At 29.0% G+C, this 22,843-nt stretch overlaps 1 protein-coding gene across 2 annotated transcripts; it reads right to left on the bottom strand.

Moving 5' to 3' along the window:
• Nucleotides 1-684: 684 nt before the first annotated feature.
• metro (membrane palmitoylated protein 7-like protein metro) lies at nt 685-22,470 on the bottom strand. 2 transcript variants are annotated; one of them, XM_088188360.1, is made up of 12 exons: nt 22,310-22,470; nt 18,438-18,517; nt 15,115-15,386; nt 13,118-13,249; nt 9,920-9,949; nt 6,758-6,925; nt 5,982-6,178; nt 5,568-5,689; nt 4,995-5,408; nt 4,642-4,812; nt 2,545-2,717; nt 2,166-2,482 (listed from the first exon to the last, which is right to left on the bottom strand). In XM_088188360.1, exons 2-12 carry the CDS (start codon nt 18,481-18,483, stop codon nt 2,306-2,308), a joined length of 1,902 nt encoding a protein of 633 aa, XP_088044486.1. In that variant the 5' UTR covers nt 18,484-18,517; nt 22,310-22,470; the 3' UTR covers nt 2,166-2,305. The 2 variants fall into 2 exon arrangements, with proteins under 2 accessions (XP_088044487.1, XP_088044486.1); XM_088188361.1 differs by lacking the exons at nt 9,920-9,949; nt 13,118-13,249; nt 15,115-15,386; nt 18,438-18,517; nt 22,310-22,470 and adding an exon at nt 7,073-7,232 and having other exon boundaries at nt 685-2,482.
• Nucleotides 22,471-22,843: the final 373 nt, after the last annotated feature.

Raw genomic sequence — 22,843 nt, 5'->3', positions numbered from 1 at the left:
TATTATTATGCCCTCGTTGAGATTTAATATTACCAAAAAAATAATCTCTATGGTCCTGACATATTTTACTAAATAGTATATAATTTAATACCAAACTATTATACAAGTGTTTAGCGTTATCTGTGCAAATTAAGAATCTAAAAAAATCTGTTATGAAAACTTTAACGCAGGTAAAAACTAAAGGTTGCTTTATAAATCTGATAATTGTACGAATGACAATCAATGATTCCCACACTACCTGCATAACTATTATTCACATACATAAGATCCGTTCGAAAGAAGTTGTAATAAGTTTCATTATAAGTGGAGAAGTTTTGCGGTCATTTCTTCTTCTACTGATGTATATAATTTATTTTTAAAATATTGATCTTAAATAATTTTGGTATAAAGTATTGTAATTTATTTTATTATCTACAGAAATTGAATTCTAAGAATTTTAACTGTGTAAAGTACATTTTTTTTTAAATAAGTTACATATCTATATAATTGGGAATTTTAGAAAGTCGAGATAACACTTCTTGGTAATACAATAATTGCTATTACTTGTGGTTATTATCACACCTGTTCTGATAACAGGACATTTGAAAACTTTCACTTTTACAATCACATCTTTCTCTGTCGAAATTTGTTTTGTTTTACATTTTCAATGTAAAGATGTACTATATTTATAAAAAAATAAAACTGTTTATTTTTGATAATTTATTTTATATAATTTCAAAATATTTTATACATGTTATAACAGGGTTGATAAATATATATATATTTTCTAAATTGAAACGTAAAAGTTGTATATATTTACAATTCACACATGCACGCTTATATACATACATATACATGAAAAACAACAATTTAACTAATTAAAAATTCTATATATACAAACGAGCCGTTATATGCATATAGTAATTTGACATATAAAATACACGTACGTACATATACATATATTATATAATTTTTTAATAATACATATATATACATATAGTGGTTTAGAAACGTTTATGAATATATGTATTAATTTAAGCCGAATGTATATTATATAATCAGGTCCTGTTTTTTAGCATTGGGATATTCATTTAATTTATATAAACACTGAAGAACATTCGTTAATCAAGTAGTGCTATATAGTTTGTATTCTTACTGTTCCTAAGTTCGTATAAGTAGGGAACGATGAGACAAAATAGGAACTATAACTTTTGTAAAACCTCTAAAGATTTCTGGATTAAGCAAGAACTTGTTACGATTACTATGATGGCAATTGCAACTCATTGTGGGCAGATGTATATACTGGGCGTCAAAAAATTATGATAAGTTATAGGTATTTGTTTCTCTGAAGCGAGAGTAGTTCTCATTATAAGCATTTCTGAGTTAAACGAAGCTTGGATTATTTTTAAGATGTAAAAATTGAGTCCATAACTTAAGTTAAGGTTAAGTTAAAATAGAATGTTGAAGATTCAGCTTTAAAAAAAATGAAAAAATTATGTAAAGCCGAAAGGATGAATATATTTTCTTAGGCGAAGAGAATACTGCAGTCTATTTTACAGAAGACTTTAAATGATATTTATTATTGCAAAATGCTAGATGCCAATATGAGAAAAGATTCATTATTGTAATTCTTAATATTTTAATCTCCCGCCTACGTAGAATTTGACATTTTGTTCCATTGATTTAACTTAATTAGCTAGTTTATGCATCCATAAATTGCCACGTGTGCCATTTATTTTCAAAATCAATAAATATGAGTATAAAAATTGATTTCGATCAAAAAATTGTAATTACATATTCACGCCGACTCAAGAAATAACATTGTTTTTGAACTTCATTATCAACTCTAGCCTTGTAATATTGAAAAGACCGATTAATACATTTAAAAGACAATCAAAGACTTTTTGTATTATAACATCTTATTAGGCCTTTAAATTTGTTTTTTCCTATAGCCTAATCGTTGACAATATTTCTTTACGTATATTTAGAATAAAATATTTTGTTTATCTATAATATATATCGCTTTTATAGTGCGAGTGAGCGACCTCACTAGTGGTCGGGAGTGAGTTTAGTGGGTTGTGATATTTATCCTTATCATAACATTACTTGAAACACATATTTTTTCTTTTGTAATTTAGAAATATGTATATCAATTTTACCGTTTTTTGAGGACTACACATTAAACACGACAATAGTCTGTATTTTATCTAAGTATATACATATATGTTTGGACTTTAATGCCGGCGCTATATAATATAATGAATTAAAAGCTTCTGGAATAAGGCTGCCATAATTTCGATAATTTAAATATCTAAGTTGACTGGATTTATTGAACCCACGTCGCAGGTACCCACAGTGGTTCGGTTTGAACTTTCCAGGCAGTTTTCAGGATGGCCGCCAGCGAGGCCGCCAAGTCTCCGTTGACTATTTCCTCATCGAAAAGATGGCCGTATAAGAATTCGATTCTCCGTGACACTCTCATTATCTCGTTCAACTCGTCGTCCTGAAAGAAGGTTTTAACGGTTCAGTATTAATTAATTACGCTGTGAGACTAACGTTCTGTACCGTGAATCCTCTCGAATTCGATTCGTCGAACGTCGACCTCGCTCTCATCGCCGTCCTCGTTTCGCGTAACTCGTCAAACGTAGGTGGCTTTATATAGATAACGTACGGTTTCAACGACGGTGTTCTAAGCACTTTCAATGCTTGCTGATGAGGACACAGGACGCAAACATAACCTGAAATTATCAATGGAGTGGCTGTATTATTTATTCTTTTATCAACGCTTAATCGACTAGTTCCTACTATGTTCGTTGATGGTAACCCACGGGACAGGTAGAATCTACTTTTTTTGACCTCAAATGTTTAACGACCTGTTTTATAGAACTAAAGCTTATGGATATGCCATCTAATAAATCAATGTTAATTTATCTGGCAGGTGCTAGTAAAATTATATGTGTTCAACTTTTCCATTTGTAATAAACATTTACATACTTATCATTATTTATTTACATGCGGAGTATTTTTCAGTAAAGTTATATTGGCATTAGTAAAGTCCGAATACATTTTCACCAGTAGCTATATATTTCTACTGGCGAAAATACAATTTGAGGGATAGGCGTTACTGAAATTATATGCTGCTCTAAAATGTATTAAACTCAATCTGACAGTTGCGAAACGTTCATTTCCTGTTCTAATCCAAACCTAACCCAATGAAAGCTATAAAACTAATTATATTTTTAGAGGGTCAAGTTCAAAATACAAAGTAAGCCAACTCATCGCTTAGTAGAAAATAAGCAGAAGAAAGACTACACAGACGTCACATTTTGCATATTGCTCCATAGTTTATCTGCACTTGGATATTACACTATATTTAAAAAATACGATAGCTATCCTTACCGATATTATTAGGAACTTCTGATATAAGAAGGTTGATCAAAGTATATTTAAATCGAATTTTGGTCAATAGGAGGGTGCAAAAACAATTATCACTTCTCAGAAGTCAAAAATTCACGTCAAAAGCAATAAAATCGTGTCGGCGTCGTAACAGTGAGAACGCTCAGTAACGAGCGTTGCCACTGCTATGGCGACAACATGATTTTATTGCTTTTGACGTGAATTTTTGAAATGACTGCCCCGGATGGCCAATGTACTTTTCCATTTTTTTAAAAGTATTATTTTTGTAAATATTTTTTAGATTGAAAAAGATTTAAATTGATTCATTTGTCTCTAGAAGCGAAGAATCTGGAAATTGGTATAAAATGAAAGCGCAGGAGACCATCAAAAGCTAAAAAGCGTTGATCATACAATAAAATTACTTTTGTGTTTTTAAATAAGATTATTTTAGATACTTTAATAAATTCTGGAATACTTTTCTATGTTTTGAAATAATATTTAATATAATAAAATACAGTACAATTTTATTGATCTAAATATAAAATAAAATATAATGAAATAAAAAAATAGTTAACTATAACAAGTTTTTCATTTAATTGTTGAACATTGAAACTTTCGTCAGAACATTGAACACCCCATTAATAACTCTACGATTTTAAAAAATATTGCTTTTTTAAAATTAAATATTAAAAAGCATATAGTATTTATAAAAAAAAGAATTTTACTTTTTAAATATCTAAAAAAAATCACTGAAAAAAGCATGTTTTAAAATAATAATATATAGAGGACGGCAAAAAAGCTGGATCAGATCCTGTGGCTTTGTCAACTCCATATGTGTACAAAAAGACGTTTTGAAATCTAAGCAAGGGAAAAATAAAATCACAATATTTTTTTCATATAATACATTCATTCCAAAGATGTCAGAACAATTAGCTTTAGTTTTTGTGGATAGTTACTACAGAATCCCTCGTTAATATTAAATGACAAAAAAGATAGATTCTACCTGTTCCGTGAATTACCATCAGTGAACTTAACAGACGGGGACTATCTGACCCATCAGTTAAGTCTCATTTTTCAGATGCAATACAGTAAAAATTTACTTTCGTCTGTAGATTTATGTTGCTCTTTTAATATCTCAATAAGCTCTAATGTTAGAAAAATGTTTAAATACCAATACTTTTAAAAATAAATATAACTGTGTTTTAGCATTGCGTCTAATGAAGTGAAACGATTTCAATAATTGTAATATAAAAATAAAATAATTACCAGCGTTCACAATAGTCTCGACACTTTCCGACGAGGTGCCGTATAGGTTTCCTTTGTATTCTCCAAATTCGATAAACTTTCCAGCAGCAATGTCTTGTTCCATGCGTTCGCGACTGACAAAAATGTATTCCTTGCCATTCTGTTCGCCGGATTTTTGCGGTCTAGATGTAACTGTAAACAATAAAATCAAGTAAATCAGTTAAACATAAATAATATTAACACATCACATCTGATTTATTTATAAAAATACTATCATTAAGAGCCGTCGATTCATTTATGCGTTATTGGCAATTCTAATCTAAAAAATATTTTATAGTGATTAAAACCTTGCATAGTGTTAACAATATACTCACAAGGTACTGGACTCTTGTATTTATCTGGATCAGTCGCTACTAAGCGCCTCTTGAGTTCGTTTCGCCCAACGCCCGGGGCTCCTATCAAAACCAAAGGTCTGGTTAGGCCGGGACGAGGATACAGCCGACCGACTTCTTCATACGTTGGTATCGTCTCCCTGTCGAAGTCGTCGTTCTCTCCGAGGTCATACATTATTTTTTTGACTTTTACCGATGGCTTGCACGGAAATATGGAACCGTTCACGTTGTCTTTATCTTCAGCGTCGTCCCCGTTTTCTTCAGCCTCTTCTGTTTTTTCCTTGTCATCGTCTTCTAAAGCGGCAGCCGCCGCATTGGCACCCATGGCTCTTGCGCATTGCACAGCCGCCGCGGGGTTGCATAGGATCGGAGACGCTGGCGCTGAGCATATTGTTCCTGAAAATAAATAAAAACGAACGATTAATAAAGTAAATAAATGTCTCTTGTGCACAATATATACATAGTGTTTAAAATCGCAGGCTATTTTTCTCATCTGTACATATAGAAAAATGAAAAATCGCGATTTGCATACAGTAATGTAACAATGATCAATACCATCTAAAGTTCGTGCTGTTTTCTGCGATTGCCGCTCATATATTATGCGTCCTTCTTGGAGAGCGCGCGAAGGAATGAGGCCGGCTCGCATCACCTTATCGCCTTCTCTGCGTGCTTGCCACCTATAAATTACATTATTCTTAAGAAAAAGTTGATATTAAAATACTGCTCACAATGATCATTATTCAGCAATCAAATGATTTAAGATTATTTTTTAAAGGTCATTAAAACTTAACTATGGACAGAATGCGCTACTACAGTTACGTGGAAAGTAATTTTACAGGATTTTATTAATTTACGGATATTTTCGTTTAAAAAAAGTTACACTTTTTACTTTCATAAAGTATATATTAGTTAGCATTTTCGTATCATTTGATTGCTTTGAATAAAGACTGATTTTTTTGAGATTTTTACCAATATGCATCATCCTGAGATACAATGTGGAGAACATCTCCCTTCTTAAAGTTCAATCCGGCTTCTTTGCATGGTATATAAGGATCAGCCGATGATAGATAATCAAAATGTGCCCTCACCCGCACCTTACTTTCCCTCATTCCTAATTTTCCGTACGACGGAACCAACTTGAATGTGATTGTGCCTTCAGAGTTTTGCTGCAAAGATTTATAATGTAAGCATTAAATTATATTTATACTGGAGCTGTTCGGAAAGTTTTTAGAATTTTTACAATGTCTATTATATTGATCTAGTTTCTTAGCAAAAGTCATTTTACAAAAAAACAATCAGGTAAAATATTTATGGGGTTATCAGACAAAGGACAAATTGTTACTGGAGCTAAAAATAAAGGTCTTCTCCGAAATTTTTTTGAAGAATAGAATTTAAAAAAAAGGTTTTATTTAAAAAAATTTCATTTGATTTTTTAGAATTTCCTTCTTTGAAGAAGATTGTCCTTGAACAATTATTTTCAAAAAGATCTTTTTTCTGAGCTTTTGTAGTAATTTCTTTTCCAAAAAAAATTTTTAGTTAATGTTTTTGAACAATTTTTTTAAATGATTTTTTAACCCTTGCAGAAATTTGTCCTCAAGCAAAATATTCCGAGATACTTTATTAGTAAATTTTTTTAGCTTCCACAACAATAATGATTTTTTTATTTTTAGTCTCTTTGAAATTTTCAAAATCTGGTCATCTTACTTTAATTGACATTAAATGTGTACATCTATCGTGTATCTTACCAATATTGCAAGGACGTCAGCTGGTGTTTTCAATTCTACGTTTATGCCGTTGACTTCGATCACTTCGTCTCCTGCGTGGATCAGCCCCGATCGATCAGCGGCTCCACCGTGCATCACACGAGCGATTACGATCTTTCCTGTCTCTTCGTCAGTTTTTATCGTCGCTCCCTGATTTGAAATGTAAAAATTTAAGCGAATATTTACGAACGAGCGTGTTTTTAATCGATGCAATGAGCGGCAGAGGAGTAATGATTTTAAAATAATAAAAATCGATCAACTGTTGCTAAGCAGAATAGCAATAAAATTAACTTTTACCTGTTTTGAGGTTAGGACCATGTGTATTTTGAGGCTGTCTCGCGAAGATTTCGTATTGTATGCATTTTTATAAGTAAAATAATATAAAACATTAATCTGAGATTGTCATTTTGACATTTGTCAAACATCACAAGTTCTATATAGTGTTGCCATATGCGATAAACTATATTATTAGAATTGCAATAGAAATAAAATATTTTATTTTTTAAATAAACTTTGAAACACAAGATTTGAATTATCATATAGTAAAAAAAAAATATTTTAATTTGTAAGTTAACGGTGACATTAAATATTAAAAAATATGTTTTAACATCATTACTCTCTTTTTGCCAATTATAAATATGATTTTGACAGATATGTGAATGACAAAAGTATAGAGTCGATGAAGTGTGAATTATGAATGCATTATAGTTTTACTTAGTGATGTAACTAAGAAGTGCCCGGTTAAAATTGTCTTAGTTTTTATAGTAGTATAAAGTCATAATGTAATTTATAGTAAAAATGAGTGAAATAGTAAACAATTACACAATAGTAGACAATTTATCAATTTAATAAGTTACAAAATTAACAATTTAAACTAAACAGAAACAAGCTCTAATTGACTGCCAATGCACTAATTTAACCACTGATTATATTCAGATAAAATGTAATACAAAAACAAGATCTGATCTGTTTAACATCAATTTTAATTCCACAAAGAAGTGTTTTAATACATGCTTTTCTTGTGAACATTAGGTTTAAAGATACAAATTTAACATAAAATACTCTCAATTATCATTGCAAAGAATGCCAAGGGAGCATTTTTTTTTATCTTTAGCAAGGTACGTAAGCGTTTTTACATTATATTTAAATTCTGAGCCAGTATAGACATTTTTTACATTAAAATTATTCAATAATACTGGATAAGAGCTAACTAATATTTAAAACTTGATAACTTTCACCATATTCAAATATAAATTATGCAACGAATAAAATGTTAACGAAAGAGATAGTTAATCTAATTATATGGGTCAATACAGACTGAAGAGTGAAAAATATATTTGTTATACTATAGTAAATGAAGATATTTTACAACTAGTGAAATATATTATATCATCAACGCTCATATTTTAAGTCAAAGCATTTGCATAAAAGTTATTTGGCTCACGTTTGCTTTTTTTTACATATAAATGTTACACTGAATCGTTGAAATCGCTTATTGCGCGAAATGCGTAAAAATTTGCCTAATTCATAAAAATTGCAAAACCGTTGCTTTATTCTTAAATTCGGCAATTTATCTGCAGAATGCGTGAATTATGCAGGACTTGTTTTTCTGATTTCGTGCGTTTATCAAAGTTGATAGTGGCGCTCCGATTTGTGATTTTCGTAACCAAACCAAATGTCATTTGCTTATATAAAATAAATCAATCATTAACTACAGTGATGTTTATCTTCATTTAGAATATTATAAAATTCTAGAACTAATAATAAGTGACTGCGTACAAATTTTGTTAACAGGTATTTGCACGATTTATGTAATGGGTGTATGGTCAATTTTTAATTTCTTATGGTGTAAATTGTTATGTGCGGTGTAGTGTTTTTGTAATAAGACCAAATGTCATTTGATTATATAAAAATAAATCAATCATTAACTAGTGATGTTCATCTTCATTTAGAATGCCAAAAAAGTCTAGTACTATAAATATAATGATATACAAATTTTATAAACAGGTTAGGTGCGAAGGAGAGACGTTTAGACTTTTCAATAAACGTGAGGCTTTGCAACTGTCAAAAATGACATTTGGCCTAGTAACAAAAAACACTAATGGAGCACTACTATCTCATTGTTTTAATGCATGTATTCTGCAGATAATTCGCCTAAATCAGGAATGAAGCGACGTGCATGCACTTTTCATGAATTTGGCAATTTTTTGCCCATTTCGTGAAATAAGCGATTTCATTGATTCGGTGTAACATACACATACAAAATGACAGCAAAAGAATTAAATATATGAAAAGTATTATTAAAGAAGTATTTTAATCTACACGTAGCTGTATATAAATAAATTAACTCATATAGTTATTTACTTTATACCATTCGGTCTATATTGCAAAATTTTATATTTATGAATATAGTGATTTGTTTCTAAAATACACAATAATGATGCATTCTTCAATAGGTAGATAATTGAGAGAAAAGTTTTTATAACACAAGAAAAATATAATGATCCAAACCGTATCAAATTATATGATCAATCACATTTTTTATATAAAATACGTAATACACAAGATGATTTGTATGTTTTGATTTAGCAAAACCAATAGTCGTCGAAATGTGCATATTGAAAAATATCAACAATTAAAGAAAGTATGTGTACTTATGTATAATGCTTTAAAAATTCTAGATTTAAAGGCTGAACCATTGCAAAACAATATGATATGACATTATTTTCTTATCAGGTTTATCTCTCTCAGATATACGGTGATCTAATATAATAAAATTGATGATATATTCGTTACGGTTTGTTTTAATTTAAGCAAATCTATTAAAATAGAGGTTCTAAATCTAAATGACCAGATATGCACATTCTCAAGTTATATAAGATATTGGAAATATAGTTAAAGTTATCAACGAATGGAAATCATAAACTAGGAAGGATGATCTTCGATTAGTATCGAAGATTGTCCCTCCCACATATGTGAGTATATCAAAATCGTTCATTGTTATATCAAAATCGGTCATTTTTAATGTCATTAATGTCAGATTCGGACAAATGTAATGAAGTGCCAAAAAATCAGTGGTAATGCTGTGATATAAGCGTCAAAGCGGAGATTATTACATTTTATTAACTGCATCGTTACACTTACCACTATGGGTTCTGCGCTCTGAGCACCACCCTTCGACCATAAAACGATTGATTAACAACAATAATACATAATTTATGATACAGTTTCTTATTAACAATAGTTATATTTTAACTGGAGTGTTTGTTTTACAGAGTGCAAACATCATAATATTTTTACATTGAAATATATGAACTTTTAGAGAGATCTTTAAAATACATATTACAAATAAATACATACAATTATTCATATGACCTTACGATGACAAATAAATCCTTGGTTTTATTGATATTGTTTTCTAATTCAGGATCTTAGACTATAAGAGTAAGAAAAAGACCAAGGATAGGAGAGCGTTAAAGGAGAAACGTACTTGGTGTCTCATATAGAGAGAAGAGAATCAAAGTCTTCATGAAGGTGGCTCTTTTTTTTATGAATTACCATGTTTATATTGGGACAGTGCTTAGAAATATACCACTCGCTGATAAAGTTTTAATTTAATAAACGAGAGCACGGGGCACATAAGACACGAATTCTTCATAAATCAACAATAAGGAGTAAATTTCACTATACTGCAAGATACTTGCTATAAAAATTCCCATATAAAATGGACGTTGATTTCAAATCTGTCATTAAGTATTTCCTATAAGGTCTCTAAGCTTTGGTAATTTTGGCGAAATCTATTGATTCACTTTTGCTTTAACAGAATTAAAAAAAAAATCAATTTAGATTATGATATAAAATGAAACAGAATATTTTTCATTGATTGAAAGCTCAGTTTTAGATAATAGACAGTATTTATGGATTTATAAAGTAGAAAAGTGAAATATATAGTACAAATAGGACAGTGCTTACATTTTATTATAAAATAACAATATTTAATTAGAGTATTAATTTATATAATATTATTCAAGTTTTGTGGCAAAAAATTATAATGAAGTATAATTGATATCACATAATAAATAAATATATGTATGCATGCTATCATAATACTAATTAGAGCAATATACTACAATAGCAAAATGGATTTCTAAAAAGCAAAAACAATAATTTAAAAAAGAAATTGAGCAATTTTTGTAGATTTTTATACAAAAAAATACATTTTGTACTTTAAAAATCCATAAATATGAAAGTCCAAAGATAAGCTTTGTATTTTAAAAAATCTTATCAAAGCAAAAATTAAGCAATGCATTTTGTATATATCTTTAAAGACAAATATAATAAAAGACCTTATGTAAAAAATCATGCCATATTTGAAATCAGCATGCATTTTTACATATTGTGGCAATAATCTTGTTGTATAGTGATACCTACTACTGTTGATATATAATTTCTCAAATGTTCAAAATATTTCTGATTTTGGAGGATTAATTTTATCACCGAATGGCATATTTATAGTGCTTACCGAAAATTAATAAAAAAATAAATAAAATAAGAGTAAGCCTAGTATTATTAATAACAAGAGTTCGTGAGACAAAGAGAAATACCTCCCCTAAAAATAACGTACATACAAAGTTAAAAGTATCGAGATAAAAATTATAAATTTAATAATCAATAACAACCAAATAGTGATCGTGATTCGTGATCCTCATCTATCAAGAACTAGATCAATAACAATAAGTCATATTAAAGGTATATCACATCAATAAATGTTCAGAAAAAATATTATTACGAAGTAAGTCAGCCATCACTCGAACACAGGCGACGGCGCCCTAAGAAGAATAACATGTAATTGTGCATTTTACATTATTCGAATATTACGATATTAAAATGTATAATTAATTACACTGTACAACAAGATTTTTGCCACAAAGATTAGATAGATAACTCGATTTAAATGTAAAAATTCACAATGATTACAGTTGCGTTGTTAGTTTTTTTCAATATAGTCTTGATTTTTAAATATCGTCTATTATAGTTTTTCGAAACTTTTGCTTTAACATAAAACTTTTTTTTATAATTAATTGATTATATTAGTACATTATGTACACATTTATAACTGAGTTATTATAATAATGATATTATTTTTTTAGCTTATACGTGTTTTAGTACTTGTTAATTTTATCGACGCCTCGCCCAGAAACCGATGGTTTGAATATTTGTTCTGCTTTTGGTCCTAACGTCTGCGAAAGAATTATTTTAATTATTATTACGACCCTTCTGAAGTCGGGTCTCTGTTATTTGCATACCATGTACTCCCTCTTGTCATGAATTGTTATTTCTGTATAACAATAGAACAATTTTAACACTTTGAGCGATGGTTAAGCGATCCATTTAATATATGTGTTGTTGCAAACTAACATTTGACACTTTAAACACGCGTGATTATTGACTTCTGTATGATTTACAGTGTTGTCAACATAGGAAAATCGAATTGGATCAACCCGTACAAGTATTTGATTTAAAATCCCTCGGTAATATAGGAAACGCGAGACAAAATTAGATTTGTAATACACTTTCATGGGAAATTGTAATCTCGTACTGTATACGTGATACAAAATAAGCTTTCTCTCTGTTATTCGCCGAATAAATATGAATCTATAAATATAAATCTCGGAAGCCTTGGAGCGCACGGTTATACACCATCAAATTGTTCCGGAAATCAACTCGGTTTATTTATTTTACATAAAAATTGTTTTTCATTCTCTTTGGCCATGTCAATAATTCTTACCTGAATGGTGTTGCATGAAAGCAGCCTTTGTAACATTAAAATCCATCGACATAGAGCCCCAAACCCAGCTTTATATAAATCAATGGATCGTACATTAAAAACATATACATACATATTTTAGCACAATTAAATTATTATTTATAAAAAAAATAAACTCAAATGTAAAAATGATTTTTAAATATTATGTCAAAGCAAAAGTATAAAAAAATATACGTTGAATTTAATCAATATTAAAAAAAAAAATCAACCAGACCATATAGAAAAAAACATGGTTATATAATATTTATAAATCGAGTTATTTGATCTTTGTAGAAAATTTTGTTTACAAAATTGTTGTATAGTGTTTGTTATTATTAAAATATATCATCTGTGCAATAAAGTCGTACAATGCTTTTGTATCATACGCTTGTTTGCTCGATGATGTTAAGGTTTAGTATCAATATCTTAAATCAAAATACATGCCACTCTTTCGTTTAACTTCAGCGTATATTGAAGCGTGTGTTACGCGATGTAGCATAACGCATGTGCGATATAAATAAAAGATAAACTCTTACCAACGGTTCGTCACTCTTGACCAGTTGCACGATCTTGACCGTTTCCTCGTTGTCATCACTGTCCGGAGGCACTTCTGGTAAATGGGGATAATAATCTTTTTGAGCGATGGCATCGTGTGCACACAATATTCCCTGCAACGTAAGCAATACAAGGTTTTATATAAATCAATATGATATTAAGCAAATACATCAGTATGAAAGAACAACAAAACACACGTACACGTTTTTATGTTTACCGTTTAAAATATTCTACATTCTTTTGTTAAAAAGTATTATACAGGTGTTCATGTATAATATAATTAAAATAAAACACTTTTCGTGTTCTGAAAGTTAACTGAAATGGACTGATAGAACTTATAAAACTGTGTGCCGACAGTTGTCAGCTCAACAATTGCTAAGAGGGGAGTGCAGGCAAGGCTAATTATAAGTGAGGCGCCATTTACTTCGAATGAGGGAGCTATTTGATTCTATTTAACATGATATTTTATAAATAACTTTTTACGGCAATTTATTCTTCTCAATCAAAAACCCCGAGATGGTTTTAATAAAAAAATTCTTAGAGTCTGAGGTGCTGAACATTCTCTCACCGGCTCTGAGTGTGGAAAATTTTATTTCTTTATTTTTACAAAAATGTAACGTCATTATTTTCATTTCCTTTTTTTTAGTGTAAGAGTTTAACATCAAATTTAAAAATCATTGAAAATTTCAGTGATTAGAAACGATGACAGAAACTATGGAAATATTTTCTGAATCTCTTGTGCGTCATTTTTAAAAAGCGATGAGTGATTCTACAATATATAAAAATTATGAGTATATTTAAGATGGTTAGAAAAAATAATATCTGCAGCCTTTTTATTGAATGTGAAGCTATACGTTGCAAATTGAAAAATAAATGCACTAGTTCAAGTTTTTGAAGAAAGAAAATAGAATTTTGGACAAGGAACGAATGGCAGACGGTCAGAGAAGGACAGAGAGACTCCCAGAGACGATAAAGGCAGAGAGGCAGAGACTCGAGACAGAAAAAGGAACGCGTCACAGAGAGAAGAACATTGCCAGATTACGAGAGCTCAGAGGACCATCCACTGGACATCATCCCACCGCCAGCTTTTCAACCACTGCTCGAAAAAAAACGACTCTCGTCTACCATAGTTTGTCGTAAAATATTATACAATAAAAAAACATTATTAGTTTCGGGTGTCTTACTGGCTGTGTTTGAGATATGTTTTGAACTCTATTCCTATTTTTTTAAAGTGGTTTTTGCAGATGAATTTAATTATTACCCCAATAAGAGCTTCGTTCAAGACCAATACAGTTTCGGCACTTTTGTTCATCAAAGTTGTCGGACCACCTTTGCCACTTTTCAATCATAAACACAAACACTAAAAAAAGGTATCGAGACGATTTTGCAAATAGGAATTGGACAAAACTTTGGAAATCACTATAAACTTTTACTCAAATATATTATGTTTTACAATTTTATTCTACATTGAATCTTCAAAAAGCTGTTTTAAATTTAATTTAAATGATATTTGAATATAATTTTCTTTAGTAAAAAGCTTGACAAGAAGTGTGTTTCGGCAACTTTTTTGTTTAAACAAAGCCCTGGCTATAAGGAACTGAAAAAAATATATAAAATAAATTGTGAATTGAAAAATATTTATATTCCCGCATGAACAGGTGTCTGAGAAACATTCTTAGTACCTATAATATTAGAAGTGAGTCAGTTGAACTTGACGTGCTGATTGAACTCGATTGAACTTGACGTGCTTTTTTGCTTGGATGTCTTAACCATACACCTGTTATATCACACATGTAAAGTCACCTGTTGTGCCGCGTTAGAGCACTTCTTCATTCAACAATTGCTCAGAATTTTATTTACGATGCTATTTATTTCTTGGTATTGCTTTAAAAACATGTCATCTTACACTACAGTGTACGCGTTGCTGTCTTTAATATTGGTATTTATATATAATATTAAAATAAAAAAATAAATTTGCCTGCATGTGTGGCGTCTGAAGCAACTTGAAGAGCTCCTCTCGGTGCGAAGTCTCGGGGAAAGGCGTTTCGGAGATTAGCTCCAATACTTCCAGCGCCACTTCCATCGAGTTGGACAACAACGGGAAGAACCTTTCATCTTTGCCCTTAGCGACGATTTTGTTGTGCACGTGCACGAGAGCATGGAGCTGCTTCGACTGCAGAAGTTCACTCAAAAACGAGACGTCTTCTCCGCCCTTTACTTCTTTCAACGATGTCAACAGTCTCGAGAGTGCTGCACAGAATAAACACAGTGATAACATAACTTAAGCCTATAAACTACAGCTTTACTGTTTTTTTATGACTTCATTGGTATCTGGAACAATATTCGCCGCACATATTAAAAAAATATTTTATATTAGCATTTTTACGGATTGATAATATGGTGTTAAAATATTATGTATCTTATTCAATAACATATTTAATATGTATTATAGATATTCTTATAAAAAAATATTTTGGGGTTTCATTTAATTCAATGTTGTAATATTAACGTAGATCTTTATTAACATATTAATTTCTAATTCTAACGGAATAGTAACTCGCAGCTATACCTGAAGTTGCAATTAATTTACAACAATTAAGTGAATTTTTAATGAATATTTTTCCATTAGGGATATTAAAAATGTTCAGAGATAAACACAGAATTCATTTCTATTGATTAAAATTTAATTCCTTTGTGCATAGTTAGAACCTTATCCACCACCTATTTTCATAAATTTTGCAAATAAGCGATTACTCATGAAAAAAAGTATTATTATGAATATGAAACAATAAATTAACCCTTTGCTGATTTTGTTTAGTACGTAAAGGATAAAAATATCAAACGTTTGATTAATAAAAATACTCTGAATATGTGTTTTTATTAGTGTTTTTTAAAGAAACAAATTTAAGGATACCTTTGATTTTTTTATTAATCAAAAAATTTATTTTAAAAATGTTTGAAAACTGAAGATGGAGCACACTTTATATTCATTTATCAATCAATAAATTACCTTGCACAAAATGACAAAATGTTGCTGAAACACTGCTCTATACGAAGACTACGACACACTAGAGATAATCGCCGCATCGAAAAAGACAGGATAATATTCACTCAAATAAAAAAAAAATTGCGTTCAAGACGCTCTGTATCAATTGAATGATATTGCGGATGAAAAAATTTCGAGTCTTCCCAACACTGTATAAGTCGCTGTCTATTGACCTGAAAGACTTGGGATCGAATTCCATATAGACCTTTGTATTTTTAAAAAAAAATCGTGTTTGGAAGAGCAGAATTAGTGATTATTATATAATGATTATTTAGACCGATTATCACAGATTCGATTTACCTATAATTTATAATTTATTTTTATATTTTTCGATGGCAATGATTAAATAAAATTGAGCTAGGTCATACATATTATGTATTGAATATTTTTTAATAATAAGATACTTCAGCTCATAGAGAATATAGATACTTTCAGCATCTTTAAAAAACATACCTTAACGCCCAGTGATTTTTATTCCGAACTTTGCTTGGTGGCTGGGCGATTTCGCAGAATAGTGGCAAACAATTATATTTTTTAGTAAATTCCCTATAACTTGTAAATTAATTAAAATATTTTATTGAAATTTAATATATAGCTTCCTAATGATTTTTCGCATAAATATATTGAGACATACCTTTTGAAAATTCATCTATATGATGCATCACAAATTCGGGAGCTCCACACAGATAAAAAATGCATTTTATAATCGAAGGAATGCAGTATATTTAGTCTCTTCTGAACTATCGACAGAAACGTATCGCTAAATTGCTCTTCTCTCAGTGATCTCTTGTGATTGTGATTTTAATTAAAAAAATATTTTTAATCACCACAAAATGGACGAAAGAGATGAACAATTAAAGCCACTATTGATGAAAAATGACAGAAAAGGTGAAACGCTTATCCAAATTTAGAAAACAAATAAGAATGATATTTACTTTTCATAACAGCTAGGTGATAGACACAGGTAAAAAAACCAGAACGACAGGCCTTACAATTTATAAGCCTCAATGTATAATGGACTATAATAAATATATGAAAGGGTTTGATCGCGCCGATCAATAATATTTTGAAAAACAATTGAATAAATAAAATATTTTGTTTTTTTATTTATTTCAATGCGCGTTCTTTTATTCGTTCAGTGTCAATCAAAATTTGAATCGTAACAGTAAAATTAAATTCAAAGATTTTTTATGTTCTATAAATTGTTCTATAAATTGTTTTTATGATTAATTAACGGTATCATTTTATATATATCATTTATGTTCTATAAATTGTTTTTATGATTAATTAACGGTAAACTGCTAACGATTAATTGCTGTCGGTGAATTGCGGACGATAAATTTTCCGGAATTCATTTTCGATTTTAAAATAAAAATTGCAAATATAAGTTTCTTGATGTATCTTATTTACAATTTATAATTTTAAAACGAATATTTAAAAAAATAGTTGTATTAAATTTTTTAATAAATGACGGGACTATTCCAAATTTTTTACTGATTCTGATACAATCTCTGATATTTTAAGCTTTCGCTTCTTACAATATAAAAATAATTAATTGGCATAAGTTTTTATTATATATAAGACAAAAAATATGTTTTTTATCTAAATTTAATAAAAAAAAGTTGTTGGACAAAGTATATTTATTATTAAAACTTTTAGTAGTATAATTTACAGAAAAGCTTATTAAATATAGAAGAACATCATATTTAAAAAAAAAACTAGTTTAAACTAGAGTTTCCCAACATTTTTGTGCCACGCCCTATATTCTTATTATTGCCTAGCAATTCATATTTAATTAAATGTAAAAAACATTATCAACTCTTCAGTTTATTATTTTCACTAATTTCTTCTAGACAAATAGATATTACATCGGTACCGATAGATATTTTTTCGCTAAATGTGTTAAGATTAAAAATTAACTTTTGTTGGAGTTCCACCAGCAAAAGAGATTTTCATAACCTTTTTATATTTTTTAAAGCAAATTATTTTTCCATTTCACGTTTTAAGAAATGATTTTCATTAGGTATTTGCTCCCTTTTTTAATATTTATTTGTCCTTTTTTTAAATTGATAAAGCACTAAATTGTGGGCAGCTAAAGTAGCAACAAATCCAAAGAATCATTTTCGGAATAGAAATTAGGTTAAAAATTCTCCGATTTTGATACCAAAAAAGTTCTGTTATTTCCGATTCCGTTTAATTGCCCCATTACCTTCAAACATTAAATCGAAATATGTTTATAAATAAAATGTGCTTACCTGGATCCCAATTTTCAGACATCCCTGTATCCAAAACGGCGGTCATCTCAAATATCCATTTAATCAGATGTCACACAACACTGTAAAAATACAGAATAATAATGATAAAAATATTTTCCGCTGTATTTGTAAGGGTGTTAAGTATTTTAAGCGTTAAACTTGTTGCAGCGCTATAGAAGTCACATTGTTGAATGTCACTTAAAACACACGTGTGCTTTCAGAGGAAATTTTACGACGAACTGAGATGGTTTGTTTGATAGTACACACTTGTGGCTGAGAGGATAATAGCCCTATTTTAAAAATATCATAAAATAATTAAATAGCAAATAAATATAATGCATATATAAAAAAAAATAATAGATGTATATGCTGATAATTGTATTATTAAAAAATATATGTTTTTGCGCAAAATACGACAGAACATAAACCAACACTACATAATATTTTTTTACAATACAAAAATCGCATTATACTCTATACAGAAATCACAGTCAGTAGGCAGGTTTTGTCATTTCCATATTTAATTATTTTCCTATACGTCTTTTTAAAAATGCGTATTGTTTCCAAACGTATTTTTATTGCAGTGTCTTGTTTTATCACACATTTATTGTAGCTTATACATAAAAACAAATAACGCGTTTTGACTTATGAATATTGGCAAAAAATATAGCCATCCACTGACTGTGATTTCTGGAGTGGAATGTTCCATGTTATTATTTTATTGATTTATGAAAGCCACTTTTTATAAAAATACGTAGATTGTAAAATGTATTTTTTCATTAGATTCCCCTTATTTTCAATGAACTTGTTTCAGAACTTGGCATTAGTCCAATACACAATTAAATGTTACCGAACGAAGAGTTAAATATCTTCCAACCGATCCCGACTTAACCTCATTTTATTCTACAGTGTTTCTAAAATAATTATTTATTTAAAGGATTTAAAACAATATATTTTTTAAATATTGCATCAATTTATATTGTAAATTTTTACACCATTTGTATGTCTATTAGCTATTTAAACCTGTACCCTACATTAAGCTAGAACCTCAATCAGAGCCAAAATGTCATTGTTTTAACATTACTTTTTAAATTATATTTTTAACCTCCTCAAACCTGAATTTTTATTTTTCATAGAAAAAATATTTTTGTTAAATTATTTTTAATTTGATTTTTTTTATTTAGTGCATTAAAAGGGCATGATTTTTTTTGTATTTTGTAATAATATGCTATATTTTTAATATGCACTGAAACTGAGGAGGTTAAAATCACTGTATAAAATAAATCAAATTGCATAGGTAAATGTTTTTCCTTTATTCATATTTGCACATTTCTATTTATACTATGGATTTGGGCTATGTTTATTTCTATTAGTATTTTCAGTATGTTATGTAGGTTTTGTTTTAAATTTCAGATTCTGGTCGATCTAAAAATGTAATCTCAAATAATAAGGATTTTTATTAGATTTTTTTGCTTAAAGAATTTTTTTTGCCTGAAGATAATATCTATTTATTAAATTAAATTTTCAGTATATATAATTTTAACAACATAAATAAGGCAATACAATAGTATTTAAAATTTTAATGTAATATAATAAATATTTCTAAATTTCTTAATAATAGGAAAACAATACAATTTAATATCCAAGTTTTTTGTTTTTAATCAAAGCGATAGACTAATGATATTAGTTTCTAACTATGGACCCTACCTGGGTTCAAATATTATATGGACCTAAATATTTTATCATGTCTGGAAAATCGGAATTAATGATTAATATATAGTTATAATTCAGATTGATCATCGCAGATATTCCTAATCTCACGGATCTTAATGATTAATTAAAATCGAGTAGCATATATTGCGAATTCTCTAATAATGAGTTACTTCAGCTCGTAGAGAATTATAATTAAAACATACTTTCGGCATCTTTAAGAGACATACCTTAAAACGTAATTATTATTACAAAAATATATGTGCTTCAGCAACAGTGAAAGCATCATGAAAGGCAGTTTTGTTATCTCTGATCATATACTTTGTTAATTAAGTAGTGTTTGCTAAAAATCACAGATACAAAAAATCATACAATTAAAAATATTTCACCGTTAATTTATTATTATTATTATTATCTGTTAATAATTTAAATAATCTTGAATTAAAATTGCAAAATTATGTCTTAAATTAAAATCTGAAATTGGTATTCTGGGTTTTTATTTGTATGTACCAACATATTTTATTTAAATGCGTAAGTTTACAGAAAAAGTATTATCAATGTTTATTTATTTTATTTTTAAAGATCAATAAGACTTCAGAAACAGTGCATCATTATCTCAAAAAAGGTTTTGGCAACTTTTCCTCTATAAATAATTAGCCTAATAATCTAGACTTAGGTTAGGTACTTGATATTATAAAAATGTATTACACCCAAAAATAACCGATTTAAATATTTAGTATAACAATTTGATATTAAATATTGCTTTAAAAATTATTATATATTTTAGTAATTTTTTTCTGAAACATAAAAAATATTATTTTTGTGTATTTTATAATAAAAGAAGAAATTATTAAAACGATTCTTATACATAATAAAATAAATAAATTATATTGCAATTTAAAAAAATAATTTAATACTATTTATATTATAAATATCTATGGCTTAAAGTATAAAATTGCTAATTCCATATTTGTCAACTTAACAGGAGAAACAAAAAATTAAAAAGACAACTCTGATTAAAGGTACAAAAGTGGAGTTAGCATATTTACACTTTAAGCTATTGATATTTAATTTAATTTCTTTCAAAATATAATTTATTTCATATATTATACAAATAGTTTTATTATTATTATTTTTAATGGTAATTAAATATATTCATTCAAAATGGCTTGGATTTGGGGCAACACTTATTAAAAACACTTTGGACTGTAAATGGTTAAAATTAATTTTGAGTTTAGTACCACTGATGTGTAGAGTAATATAGCAATCGAGTACCTATAGAATTTTATTATAATATTCTCAAATTAAATTCCATAAAAGTGTATATCGGGGATAATGCGCCGTAACGATGGTTCGGAAGAATGCGTCGTAATCTATAATATAATGAATTTCATTATTAAAAATTAAAGTTGATAATACTATATAAAGAAGACGAGATTGAGTTAATATTGTGAATTTAAAAATAAACCCTTGTATTGCTAAAAACCGATTGCAATATGCTATACTAAGTACAAGATTATTTCCGCCTATATTTTTTGCCATATTGCAGAAAAATAATATATAATACAAAACAAAATAGCAAGGTTGGCTTTTAATTCATGAATTTATAGAAACTTTGTATTAGTATAAACATATTTATAAAATATTATTGAAGGATTAAACTTTTTTTTATTCGTTCTATAGAACATTTGTATTTTTTTATTAGGTCACGCTAATAAAAAAAATCGCCAATATGGCTAATATTATTATAAAGATTTGTTTTATTATATAAAACAGTGATGTTTCCAAAAAAAAATATTTGAATGGTTTAAGTCAAAAATTTCGCAAGCAATACATTTTGATCTGGATCAGGCGGTACAAAAAATTTTAGGTAAAAATAATTTTCATTAACTTAAGAATAATGTGAATAGCAAGAGTTTTTATTTGATCGCAAAATATTATAAAAACAGTAGCAATAAAATAAGACGTAAATAGGAAAGCGGTCGATTTGCGCTCATTATAATACCTATGGATTTGTGGCAAATGTCTGTATAAATCGCAAAGGAGAAGTACTGCGACTCGCATATAAATTCAAAAAAAACGTTGTCACTGTATCGACATGGCTAAATCGCCACAAAAAAGTAACTACTTGGATCTTTAACGTGTCAACAGAGTGTACTTACTTCCTCGTCGACGGAAAGGAGGATCGATTGCCCTCGCCGAAACGTGTATTGTCAGAAGCTCTAGCGATGCGAACGTTAACCCTTGCGAACGGAGTGGTCTTATCGACCCCCGATGTAGTAAAGACTGGTATTGTGTTTTCGCGTCCGCAACACGAGGGAATAAATAAAACTGAGCGCGGACTCACCCTCGCGTGTGGATTGTTCCCTCGCAGGGTGGCGGCGCATGCGCGTAAGCCGCGACTGCAACTGGGTCGTCCGCAGAGGGTGACTATGCCCTTAGGGGTTGGATGGGAATCGAGAGGGGCGTAATTGTATTTATTTTTTATAAGAACCGGATATCGGGCGCGTGTTATATACATTTTTTCAAATAGAATCATAGCAAAAAATCCATATAAAATCAGATTTAACGGTGAGGCATAATTTAATTTAACTTAAAAAATGATTCTCTTCAAAATTACTTTATTTTTTGAAAAAAACCCATTAAAACTGGTCTTATTGAATAACAATTAATTTTACTTCATATTTTGAACACAA

The sequence above is a fragment of the Plectrocnemia conspersa genome, unplaced genomic scaffold (genome assembly GCF_051122295.1).
Source record: "Plectrocnemia conspersa isolate PC_06_02 unplaced genomic scaffold, ASM5112229v1 ptg000006l, whole genome shotgun sequence".
NCBI classification, from domain to species: Eukaryota; Metazoa; Arthropoda; class Insecta; order Trichoptera; family Polycentropodidae; genus Plectrocnemia; species Plectrocnemia conspersa.
Note: the sequence above shows the minus strand (reverse complement) of the source record. Positions and strands in the feature narration are given on the sequence as shown.